At 49.4% G+C, this 11,535-nt stretch overlaps 6 protein-coding genes across 6 annotated transcripts; 3 read left to right on the top strand and 3 right to left on the bottom strand.

The window, feature by feature from the left end:
* The first annotated feature begins 82 nt into the window (after positions 1 to 82).
* EV420DRAFT_1513089 (DEAD-domain-containing protein) lies at positions 83 to 2,949 on the top strand. Its single transcript, XM_060471703.1, has 9 exons — positions 83 to 342; positions 393 to 557; positions 638 to 1,091; positions 1,146 to 1,675; positions 1,726 to 1,907; positions 1,964 to 2,150; positions 2,200 to 2,320; positions 2,376 to 2,461; positions 2,513 to 2,949. The coding sequence occupies exons 1-9, from the start codon at positions 157 to 159 to the stop codon at positions 2,840 to 2,842; spliced, it is 2,241 nt and encodes a 746-aa protein (XP_060336209.1). The 5' UTR covers positions 83 to 156; the 3' UTR covers positions 2,843 to 2,949.
* On the top strand, positions 2,950 to 6,444 carry EV420DRAFT_1513090 (anaphase-promoting complex, cyclosome, subunit 4-domain-containing protein). The gene is made up of 13 exons (XM_060471704.1): positions 2,950 to 3,244; positions 3,295 to 3,485; positions 3,534 to 3,607; positions 3,658 to 4,250; positions 4,298 to 4,407; positions 4,456 to 4,586; positions 4,642 to 4,793; positions 4,844 to 5,091; positions 5,142 to 5,360; positions 5,419 to 5,479; positions 5,539 to 5,718; positions 5,775 to 5,908; positions 5,964 to 6,444. Exons 1-13 carry the CDS (start codon positions 3,031 to 3,033, stop codon positions 6,168 to 6,170), a joined length of 2,514 nt encoding a protein of 837 aa, XP_060336210.1. The 5' UTR covers positions 2,950 to 3,030; the 3' UTR covers positions 6,171 to 6,444.
* Positions 6,445 to 6,560: 116 nt separating this feature from the next.
* EV420DRAFT_1637320 (uncharacterized protein) lies at positions 6,561 to 8,023 on the top strand (the record flags this gene model as incomplete). The annotated part of the gene is made up of 3 exons (XM_060476695.1): positions 6,561 to 6,720; positions 6,773 to 7,697; positions 7,756 to 8,023. 3 exons carry the CDS (start codon positions 6,561 to 6,563, stop codon positions 8,021 to 8,023), a joined length of 1,353 nt encoding a protein of 450 aa, XP_060336211.1.
* A 507-nt stretch (positions 8,024 to 8,530) lies between these two features.
* EV420DRAFT_943955 (phosphatidylinositol N-acetylglucosaminyltransferase-domain-containing protein) lies at positions 8,531 to 9,993 on the bottom strand. The gene is made up of 5 exons (XM_060484083.1): positions 9,371 to 9,993; positions 9,168 to 9,315; positions 8,942 to 9,108; positions 8,800 to 8,880; positions 8,531 to 8,738 (listed from the first exon to the last, which is right to left on the bottom strand). The coding sequence occupies exons 1-4, from the start codon at positions 9,691 to 9,693 to the stop codon at positions 8,829 to 8,831; spliced, it is 690 nt and encodes a 229-aa protein (XP_060336212.1). The 5' UTR covers positions 9,694 to 9,993; the 3' UTR covers positions 8,531 to 8,738; positions 8,800 to 8,828.
* A 94-nt stretch (positions 9,994 to 10,087) lies between these two features.
* Positions 10,088 to 10,706, bottom strand: EV420DRAFT_1513111 (uncharacterized protein). Its single transcript, XM_060471705.1, has 3 exons — positions 10,533 to 10,706; positions 10,364 to 10,474; positions 10,088 to 10,302 (listed from the first exon to the last, which is right to left on the bottom strand). Exons 1-3 carry the CDS (start codon positions 10,683 to 10,685, stop codon positions 10,294 to 10,296), a joined length of 273 nt encoding a protein of 90 aa, XP_060336213.1. The 5' UTR covers positions 10,686 to 10,706; the 3' UTR covers positions 10,088 to 10,293.
* EV420DRAFT_1301784 (uncharacterized protein) lies at positions 10,707 to 11,516 on the bottom strand. Its single transcript, XM_060468407.1, has 5 exons — positions 11,465 to 11,516; positions 11,362 to 11,413; positions 11,119 to 11,310; positions 10,913 to 11,061; positions 10,707 to 10,859 (listed from the first exon to the last, which is right to left on the bottom strand). Exons 1-5 carry the CDS (start codon positions 11,510 to 11,512, stop codon positions 10,746 to 10,748), a joined length of 555 nt encoding a protein of 184 aa, XP_060336214.1. The 5' UTR covers positions 11,513 to 11,516; the 3' UTR covers positions 10,707 to 10,745.
* Positions 11,517 to 11,535: the final 19 nt, after the last annotated feature.

The raw sequence follows: 11,535 nt of genomic DNA on the forward strand, positions 1-11,535 counted from the left end.
AATCATTATCTTGAAAAGACCCCTATGTCCGGTCCGCAAGTCCGAGATTCGCCTCCACGTGACAGCAAAAAATCTCGCTCAAGACTCGAGTTAAGTAAACTCATTTTGTCCTCTTCCAAAATCTCTTTGACACGGTCCAAGAGTCGAGAACTTGAGATGGCCGACTATGTCATGACCATAGACTCTGATGCGGAAGATGCTCCAGAATTGGCTATCGATCCTGCCAAAGACGAGGCGTTGAATCCTGACTTTACTTTCGATTTGTCTGGAGACCCTTACACAGATTTTTTGGATGATCCCGCCGTCACCGCACACGACCACGTCAGAAAGGGTTCTCGACCGGTACGATCCTTCTTGTCTCTTAACTCGTACTTGTAACATACGTTTCCCAGGAACCCATATCTGTAGACGATATAATTCAACGTCGGCGACTCTCTAATAAAAGAAAACGGTCTATAGAAGAAGAATCTTCCGACAAAGAAAGCGATACTACCAGTGAAGACGTTGAAGAAGATGAAGAAGAGGACGAGGAGGAGGACGAGGCTACCGGCCTGGACGTCGAAGATGAGGACGAGGACGATCTTTGGCGACTTCTGACGAAGAAGGGCTGGACGAACACGATTCTCAAATTTCCGAGCATGAAGATGATGGGAATATCTCGGATTCATCCTCTTCTGATGATTCCGAAGTCGAAACTGCAGCAGAGAAAGCACGAAAAGCGGCTTTCTTTGACTCGGAAATAGCCCCATCTTCGGAAGAACATTCCTCGTTCCTAACCATGAATCTCTCCCGGCCCATTGTCAAAGCCTTAACAACAATAGGGTTCCAGAAGCCAACTCCCATCCAGGCTGCAGCTATCCCCGTGGCTCTGTTAGGAAAAGATATCGTCGGAGGAGCAGTAACTGGTTCCGGAAAAACAGCTGCATTCACGATACCAATGCTGGAGCGGCTGCTTTACCGTGAGAAGGGTAAAAAAGCCGCGGCCACCAGGTGTTTGGTGCTTGTTCCCACTCGCGAATTGGCAGTACAATGTTATGACGTAGGCACCAAACTCGCGACTCACACAGATGTACAATTTTGCTTGATTGTAGGTTCGTAGATCTTTGTCATTGATGATCTGTTCAATGGCTAACGAAACGAAACAGGTGGACTGTCCCTCAAAACACAGGAAGCCGCTTTACGCAACCGTCCAGACGTCGTCATTGCCACCCCCGGTCGTCTTATTGACCATATACGAAATTCTCCTTCTTTCAATTTGGATAATCTAGACATTCTTGTTCTGGATGAAGCCGATCGCATGCTCTCCGATGGATTTGCCGACGAACTATCGGAGATTATTAAATCCTGTCCGATCTCTCGACAAACGATGTTATTTTCGGCGACAATGACGGACTCAGTAGATGAGCTGGTTAAGATGTCGTTGCAGAAGCCCGTACGCCTATTCGTGGACTCACAGCGAGGCACCTCGAAAAATCTGGTGCAAGAATTCGTCCGAGTACGGGCCGGTAAAGAGAGCGAACGTTCCGCCTTACTGGTCACGCTATGCAAACGAACATTCCGCGAGAAAACTATCATCTTCCTGCGTAGCAAGAAGCTAGCGCATCAGTTGCGAATTGTGTTTTCTCTACTTGGTATGAAATGTGAAGAGCTTCACGGAGACCTCAGCCAAGAGCAGGTCAGTCTCGACTTTCTCGAGTAAAGAAGCCTTTCTAACATAAGAGACAGCGACTCAAAGCTTTGCAGCAGTTCCGTGATGGTGCCGCCGATTTCTTGATGGCCACGGACCTTGCTTCTCGCGGTTTGGACATCAAGGGGATAGAAACCGTGATCAACTATGATATGCCCGGTCAATTAGCCCAATACCTACATCGGGTTGGTAGAACTGCTCGCGCGGGGAAGAAGGGACGGTATGTCTTGGTCTTCGGTTACTTGCTGGATTCTCTTCTGATCCAGAAACTTCTAGGTCTGTTACGCTGGTAGGTGAAGCGGATCGCAAAATGCTGAAAGCCGCAATCAAGCATGGGGCGGGTGCCGATCAAGTTCGACACCGAGTCGTTCCACCAGAAGCTGTGGCCAAGTGGGCGGAAAAATTGGAGAGCATCAAGGCGGAAGTCGCGGAAGTAATGCGAGAGGAAAAGGAGGAGAAGCAGGTATGTCGATTTGATCGCATAGTACTGATTGCTGAATTATCGTTTGTAGCTACGGCAAGCTGAGATGGAACTGAAGAAAGGTCAAAACATGATCGAGCATGAAGCAGAGATATTCTCGCGGCCAGCAAGAACATGGTTCCAGACGAACAAGGAAAAACAGCATACGGAAGGTAATTTACGCTTTTTAATACTGTCTAGGTCTTGCGCTTATTTCTTTAACCTCAGCCATCAGCAAGCGACAGTACGAAGCAGGTCTTACTTCCGGGGGTCGAACCAAACTGGCGGAAAACGCTAAAGATGAACACGAAAAGGTGGGCTGCCTCGTGTAATCTAAATATTGAAGCTAATGCTTGTTAACGCAGCCCAATCGGAGCAAGTTCTCTGGGCTGTCAAGGAAAGCAAAGAGACGGAAATTAGCAATGGAAGACGATGCTGAGACGGGAGACAGCCGCTCATTGCAAGCGGCCATCCGATCAGCAAAGAAATCGGCACGACCAGCTAAAATTGGGGTTCCAGAACGACGACCGTCGAAGGCATCGAAGGTTAAAGGCAGGAAGACACCGAAAAAGGCGCCACGTTCCGGCGGAGCTTTTGATAGTGATCTGGGCCAAAGGGCGCATGAAGGCGCAAGGTCGAAGAAAGGTGTGTCGGCTGGGACGAATAGGAAGGCACCCAAGCGTAAAGGGAAATAGATTTTAGTTTGCTGTACAAACTTTGATTTACGATATTCATGCATGTCACGCCTGTCACCCTGTGACTGATCGTGGGGCAGCGTGACAGACGCGTTTTTCTGCTTCGACAGATGATTCACCTTCAGCCTTCGTCTGTTCCCCGATAACATCACTGGAGCGGCCTTATCTCTTGGCGACTCGGATGAAACATGCAGATGAACGCATTTGCATCTCTTTCAGTTGCGCACCTGTCGTCGCCATGCCGTCTATTGGCATCTGCCTGCTGTCCGGACAAAGACTTAGTTCTCCTGGTTACCCAGGTAGGTCTTTCAGAGGGACTCAACCTATACAAGAACAACGGAGTCAAGGTCTGGGAAGTTGATGCCAGCGATAGTATTATTGATGTGGCTTGGAGTCCAGACGGTAGGCACCGTGTTACTCGTGTATGCCGTGTATGCTTCATCTCGTTGTAGGGAGGAGTATTGCTGTCACGCATAATCATTATGTGACGATCCACTCCCTTCAAGACGGACGTGCAGAACGTATCTTGTCGGTACTTCCTTCTGACGGACCCATGTCCATCAGCAGTGTATGGTGGCACAGTCAAGAAAAGCCCGTTAGGAATAGTTCAATACCAGATATTTTCCAAAGAGATGACGTTGTGGTATGAGTTGGCTACGCATTCTAGAACTTTAAATGAACGTCGCTTAAGACAGGGTCTGCGCGTTCTATCCTTCAAGCGCTGCCGTTACTCGATAACATTCAAGATGATGCTCCGAGGGCCAGGTGTGTCCGGTTTCGAGCCCTTGCGCCTCAAGGCTGACTGTTCATCTCAGTGCAATCGATCTCTTTGCTTTCCAAGGTTCCCAGACTGGCGCAGAGTCTCAAACAGACATCCCGGAAATTATCAAAACTTGGCCGACGTTAGAGCTTGATCTGACGTCTGCGTCCATGGGTTCAGCCAATCCCGCTCTTCACGTGGATTCTGCAAGCGGGGAGGTAGCCGACGACGCTGACGACGCCAATGTGAACAGTATTCTTGTTGCTGTTGATAGCATAGGCCGTATGCATTGCTTCCTCGATGGTAGCTATCCACTTGGGGTGGCAAATGTGGGCGGCAGTCTAAGCATATCCTCGCTGTACAAACATCCCAAACAACCAACTTTCTATGCATATCCTTGCCAAACTTCCTTCCCCATCACTTCAACGGCTCTGGAAACGGTGACGATCGACTTACCTTTGTTGCAACAACGGCAGGTTCGCGATATGGCAAAGTTATCGACCATCGTCAGACAGTTATCATGGTATATTATGCGCATCAGTAGAGAGATGCACGTCACATGGTTTGGGTCCGACACGGTGCAGGCCGCAAGAGACATGGGGGCTAAATGGATCCAGGGACTGAAAGCGAGGCGGCCGGTATTCGGCGGTATGTGCTTAACCGTTTTGTTGAACATGCGTTGAGAGCTACTGTAGTGAGCGATTATGATCCTATTCTGGATATTACTACTCTTCTTCTGACTGGCCGTGCGTCCGATCAGCTCGCTGATTATCTAGGAAGCAATGGCGAGTCAATGAGCGAAAGGGTAAGTTGTGCTACAGTCGTGTCTTGCAGCCTGTTTACCTGCGTACAGGGCTTGCAGAAATGGGAAACTACAGTCGTAGATTCTCTTATGAAATTGCGTGACTTTTCCGAAAAGCGTCTCGCTCCTGCCTGTCAACGAATACACCTCGTCCTAGAGGAGGTGCAAGGATGGTCGAAATTGTGAGTGACTTTCACAATGGTTTGTCTCATGGCTTACTATCTTTGTGCTTGACAGACCTGAATACGCCCTATTTGAGCTGCAGAGCGACGACCTCGCTACCTGCATCGAACACTGCAATCGGGCGATCATTTTAGCTGCTTGGCTTGCAGCCACTGCTCGTCGTGAATTTACTCGTTTCAGAGAATTCATGTCATGGCTTCGTTTTGGTAACGTTATCGACGTTTGTATTTCTGTTCATTTGTCTCACCTCCCTCAGAAATTCTGAGCGCAAACCCGAACAATGACGTTCCTTCTCCAGTCATTCGTCACGATATTTTGGAGGTGAACAAATATTTCATGTCCGGTCTCATCGTGAGCCCCATCGACAAATGGTTTATGGGACCCGTTCCCCATTTCAATCCGCGAGACCTGGGGATCAATAATGGGTCTGATTCGTCTCTGTCGGATGTTCTTAAACGTACACGAGATCTTTTAGATAATACGAAGCAAATGGCATGGCGCCCTGTATGTGCAGTTCTGTTCACCGGCTAATAATCACTGATGGGAAGTTACAGAATGTTAAGCAAAGGGATCTGAACCATATTGACCGGAACATTGTCTCGTTAATTCAAGAATTAGTTTCACAGTGCCAACGTGTATTCTCGAGGGCTGCCGGAGCTACAGGACGCTCGGCCCGAATTACAGTCGGCCCTAAGGCTTTCAATGAGCGGGTGGTAAACACACGGGCGAATCTCAAAATCCGGGAGCGCACGTCAATAAAGGACGATAATGGGGTGATTGTTAGCTCCGTGCCGGTACCTGTAGCGAAACTAATTCAGATATTCATCGTAGAACGCACACTTCTTGCAGCATTTGGTGATACCTTCACTAAGCTCGGAAAGCCCAAATTTTTGTGAGTTTAAATTATGATACGAGAGTAGACTTTCCGATTAGATACTAACCGTGGCACAGTGTGTTTGGCACGAGTCCAGTATGGTAGCGAGGAGGGACCGGATGCCCTAGTCGAGGCGTGCCTTCTTGAGTGCTACATCGAGAACGAAGACGGCTCCAAGGAAGAATTGGAGGTACTGGAAGCGGAATTTTTTGACGATGAATGTGTCGTAATTGTTTACCGGCTTCGGGGCGAAGACGGTAAGCTTAGGCTTGTTTGCGTCCGCATTCATAGTGATCTTGATCGAAAACTTCAGGGGGAACGTTTATCGCAACAGTTGGTTACAATGATTTGGGGTATCAAGGGCTGGCGTCTGATGCAGAGTACGTAAGAGCTCATCTGCGTGAAAATTTAATGGACGATGCAGTCTCGCGGTGGAGGACGGGTCAGGTAAGGGTACAGCACATTTCCGGCGGGGAATCTGATTTTCTGGGCCTCGTTGCAGATGGGATCGGTACGGATTCCGATCAAGCGGTGCCGTCGATTGGCTGGATGTCAGGCAGGGGAGGTGGCTCTTGCGGTGAACGGAAGGATAGGCAGGAGAGTTGCATGCGTTATTGGCGGGAAAAAGATGACGATGGAGGTCATCGACCTGGAAGGTGAGGATGCGGAAGGAGAAGAGAATGTAGAGATCTCCATGGCCGACGAATGAATCTGTATCTGGCACGGTGACTTGAAAATTAAAGGGCGAACGGGGAATAAAGGGCGATAGCATGGCCGGTAGAAGGGTATAGTCGCGATTCTGTGCAAGGTAAAAAGGAAAGAATGGGTGCTCGATTCTGGCGCGAGGCAATACAAGCTTCTGTGGGGCAGAAATAGCAGACGATCCCAGTAGGATTCAGTGAAATAAATTGCTTCTGGTATACTTTTCAGCTCGAGGCGGTGTTTCTGTAATTGTACAAATCATCGGCTAACTTGGTCGGACTGGAGTCGGACTGCAAGTCTTTTAAGGGCCGCGGACTCTCTTTGCCTCCCTCGTGCCCAAGATTCGAATTCTTTTTCCATGCCATTTTAATCCTTCAGGCCGCCTCTGCTCCAGTAAATGCCCAGGCTTGCCTCTGCCTCTAATACCCCCAACGATACCAACAACCACAATTCTCCTCGCATGTCCGACGTTGCCCTCAGGAAAAAGAAAAATGCAGATGCTCAGGCTGCTTTCAGAGCAAGGCGAGCGAATTATATCTCTACCCTCGAGGAAACAGGTGTGTTCCTTTTTTCTTCTTCATTTTTCCCCCTTTTCTGACAGTCCGGCAGTTACCAACCTCGAGTCGGTCGTGTTGCAGCTTCAAGATTCATGTCGTGAGGCCCGTGCTGAGGCACAAGAGCTACGACAAGATAATGCCCGTTTACGACACGCTTTTCGCGAACGCGAGAATCTCTGGCGAGCAATGTGGCCTCGCAAATCAGGTCACGGTCCCGACACTGATGACCCTCCACCGCCGCCGCCGCTGTCTTACCCACATCCTGCTATCAATGGTCATTTGGGATCTTCACAGCTCTCGCATTACGGCTCAGACAGCATGCCATATCGTCCCAGTGAGGATCCGTCGATGTGTGGTAGTCAATACCCAGCACCGAATCCACCAGCTCTTACTTATGTCGAGAACGAAGTTTCCCCGGACGGTTCTCAGCCACTGGCCTCTCGCGTTGCAAAGTACAATTCCTATTTTAACCCAGTCACGTCCTCTCCTCGCGACGGTTCTTGGTCCCAGGGTATGGGCCAAACTTCACCGGGAGAACAAGGGCTACCGCCGAATACCAGCCACTCATCAGGTTCGCCGCACTTTGCTGGATCGCCCACAATCACGTCTTCCGAGATGTCCTATGTCGGGCGGTACCCTGTTGAGGACCAAAAGGCTCCCTTGAACACGCTTGAAACGAATCCTTATGTTTTTCCCGCTAGTCGTTCCATTTCACCCTCCAGCTCGACGCCCCCTTCATCATCGTCTGCGACCTTGAATCCCCCGTTTCAGTTCAACTTTCCGGAAAATGGCGCCTCCTCCGATCGTGCTGACTTTGATTATCGCCGGCAAGGTGAGGTTATGCTGCATGGCGGTACAGCTGATATCTCTCTTGCCGGTCCCGCCAGCGATGCCGTTCGCTACAGGCTAGGCACAAAACGAACGCACTCTGGTGCTGACCGCCCACTACTTCCTATACTTCCCTCCTCTTTCTGCCAGTGACAACGGCTCCCCGCACGAAGGAAGTGACGGGGACTCTGGTTCCTATCCCTCAAGTCGGTTGCGCTCGCGTCGGGGTGCGCCGCTCCCACGGAACTCTCGTTCCCCGTCGCCCGGAGGCGCTCAGCAGCTATCGGGAACCCTCGCTGTTATAAAGGCGCAGGCATTTGGTGCGCTGCGTAGAACTCGTACGCGTACCAAAAAGCCATCGGACGGGGCGGCCAAAGTTGCCATAGATGTTCTCGAAGCTCGCGGCCTGGGAATGGGGGTTCCGACACCTTCTAAACGGCCACGGCTTAGTGATGACCTTGACTTGGATTCATGACCATCATGACCGGTAATATTCCACGGAGGGACTTGTGTGTATTGATATTCACCGTTCTTTATTATCTTGAACCGACACTGTAGACGTCTCACTCATCCACCGCACTTATATATCTCGTCGACGCTTTGCTTTATACTTGTATTGTGAATAAATGTAACATACGGTCTTGCTGTGTTCTGCTTTGTACATATAGGCTTTTCTTTGCTCTTGAATTACTAGACATTTGGATAACATTCTCTTCTTTGCCTTCGCGACCGGTCACCTTTTGGCGGGACCGCCGAATTATTGACACTGGTCTAACGACAGTCTAAGCCGGATTCATTTAATCAAATTTTCCACCCGCCACGATGTTCATGGCAAGACCAGGGTCGACGTTCTGATCGCACGATCCGCGGAACAAACATCAAAATAGGGAAAACAGGAACGAGGAGGAGAATTGGGATTGGCGGGGAACTCGAGAAATATGAAATAAGGAGGGATTCTGATCTCCTTCAAGTCACTCTTTCTTGCAAAAGGACATATGCGGTTAGCTCCGTAAGATTGATCAAATGTAGCATCGAGGTACGAAGAATGGGTATAACACAACGTCGCAGCTATTGGCTGTGAATTTGACCGGCATTGACGGTACGAGGTAACGCATGCGCCAACCACGAGAAAGAGCGCCCTCATTCACCGAGCCTTCTGATGAAAAAGTGACGTGAAGATAAAAGACCTCCTAGACGACACGCCCTTGGTAAGCGGAAGCTGCATTTGCCATGCTGCGAAAATTACGACACCCTCAGTCCCAGAGAGCTAGACACAAGATCTAGCTCTCGTTGACTCGGGGAACGGCAACGTCCCACGGTCCTCTGATTTCACTATACAACCGGGATGATTAGCGCTGTCGCCGATGCAAAGAAAAATAGAAAGAAATCCAACTTTTTATATTTTTGCGCCCAGACTAGTACTGCGGGAGCCGCTAAAGACACAAAAGACAATACGAGCGTGTACAGCCAAGTGACACTTCGGGACAGTGGCATCGTCAAGATGATCGCCGCAAGCGATAAGCACCATGTGAGAGCCGCGCGAAAAGCAACAGGACATGTCTGTTAACAAACACATGAGACAGGGGGGCCTAAAACATCCACAAAGAAATGGAGAATACCTGGAGACGGCGACGTAAAATCGGAAACAAGGCAAATGCCTGAACCGAGAAAAGAATCAGAGCAAATACAGCAAGATCATCCGGCAAACGCGATGCCAATACGACGGATGAGGATATCGCAGCATTCATAGACAGCACCGATGTCAACCTGGGGAAATTTTGGATCAATATAGAGTGTGATAAGAAAATGGACAGCATGGGACCTCTCGTTTACCGGACCGTCGAGAGTGACTGAACTGCTGTAATCAGCTAGAACGGCATTGAGGATGAAAAGTGAGGCAGATAGTGCCCATATCGAGTCGGAAGACGTGGCGGCCGTTAGGGTCCTCAGCACGGGCGACAAAGACATCAACGAGAGGAATATCAGGATTGATGACTTTACATTCTTAGCACCTGTAACAATTGCCGTCAGGGACTGGATAAACGGTTCAAGCGGGTGTTGAACGAACGGTCGGCATGCTCCCGTCTCGGCCTTTTGCTGAGGCAGTCGAGTACTTCCCAGGTAACATAACCCAGGATGAAACATGTAGAAGCAATCCAAACGAGGAGTCTCGGATCCAGAGTACGTTCCTTTAATCGTACAAAGACGGAAATAAATATGAAGATCGTTGCAAGGTGTTGTGTGATAGACAGTGAGAGTGATACGAGGTGCCAGTAGGTATATGGATGAAAGTTAGCTGGATAAGGAACTTGTGATTTTATGTATGACAAGTATATCGTAGATGATCTTACGATTTTTTCTCAGTGAAGAAAGGAAGGAACCAGGAGAAATATACGAGTCGGAATGGTGCGGTCTTTTCCAGAGAATCTTGTCATTGTAGTCTGACATTCATGTGTGTTGAAAGGGAAGAAAGGTGAGTTGATCGCCGGCAACTGCCGTCTCACTGCCGCTGAGTTGGGTAACGGTGAAATTAACACTACGTAGGTTCTTAGGACGGTGCGCTACAATGTCCCATCCATCTATTTCACAATTCTCTTCAGCGAAGCCGGAACTACTAGCAGAATAAATAGGCAGCATTCAGTAATTGAATGGGGGGACATCGTGACTGGGAGAATGGAATCTCCCGATGGTGGCGTCCAGCAGGGCGAGGATGGCATGCATTGCAAGATGAGAAGTAGTAGATCATCAGTCCCACTGTCAGTGTTATAATATTCCGTCAATGACCACCTACGAGTTCAAACCAGCAAGGGCGTACCACGAGTCTTTCGTCCTGCCTTCCTTCGGGTGTGACCTTGACCGGCTTCGCAGCCTGTGAGGCAAGCTTCCCTTTGTTTGGATTGGAAGAATGGGTGCCTCTAGCTTGAGCCTGATGGTCGTCATCATCAGAGCAGGCAAGGGGGGGAAAAGGCAAAGGATTAACTGACAGCCTTCAGTCTCTGTTCCGCAGCTTCTGCGCGAGCTGCACGGGCGTCACTCGGATTTGGAGTTCGAGAAGCTGAAGGAGCGGTAGTAGAGGCAGGACCCAGTACTGTATGTCCACCGGAATGAGCGCCTGACTTTGAGCAGATTGAGCCCATCGTGGTACGAAGGTAAGAATATCCTTGGCAATCTACTGCTAATTTAGATCCAGTATCTAACTAACTATCCTCGTCATTCACTCGCATGTATTCCTCGCCCTGATATCGTGACCGTCCAGCTGTTCCCAACCGAGAAAGTCCAAGCTCCTGGAATTGCCGTCGAGGTGTCCAGTCCTGGAAATAAATGAGCGTCAGTCACACAGAGTAGTAGAAACCGGTAATCTAACCTCCCACCACCTTCGGCCTGCATTCCACGGGACACTAGTATCAATGCCAGCCTTGATCATACGGCTCTTTATTCCTGCACTAAGCAGAAGGCCAAAGACCGTCAATAGAAACAGCGTTACCACCAGCTGGTCTCGTGGTGAATCACGCTCTGTAGGTACTAGCTGTCAGTAACGACATTGCTGTTGAGAAGGACTACCCTGCGTACGAAAACATCTCGCTTCCACATCACCTTCTTTTCCTGTTGCCGTGTCCGGGTCAGTGTCTCCGAGGGAAGCTCCAGCGCAGATAGGGAGATTCTGGTTCAGACACCACTGTTTCGTACACGACAGACAAGGCTGCGACGGATTGTCTGGGAAATCCAGGTGGAGAATTGAATAGTTTGACTGGAAGCAGATGCCTGTAAACAGCGCTCAGCGAGACTTGTAGCCAGTCCATTGTCTCAACACACATTTGCAGAAGCTAGTAGCCTCCCACTTGTTGAGAATAGCATTAACGGAACCCTGAATTACCTCAGTAAAAATAATATAAGCTCGTAGAGAGAACTTGCTCACAAAACATGACAGCAAAAGTAGAGTGACCAAGGTGAGAGGCAAAGCCATGTCGCGCCTAATCTTGGGCATCA

Source organism: Desarmillaria tabescens, assembly GCF_030435595.1.
Source record: "Desarmillaria tabescens strain CCBAS 213 chromosome Unknown EV420scaffold_5, whole genome shotgun sequence".
In the NCBI taxonomy this organism is placed as follows: Eukaryota; Fungi; Basidiomycota; class Agaricomycetes; order Agaricales; family Physalacriaceae; genus Desarmillaria; species Desarmillaria tabescens.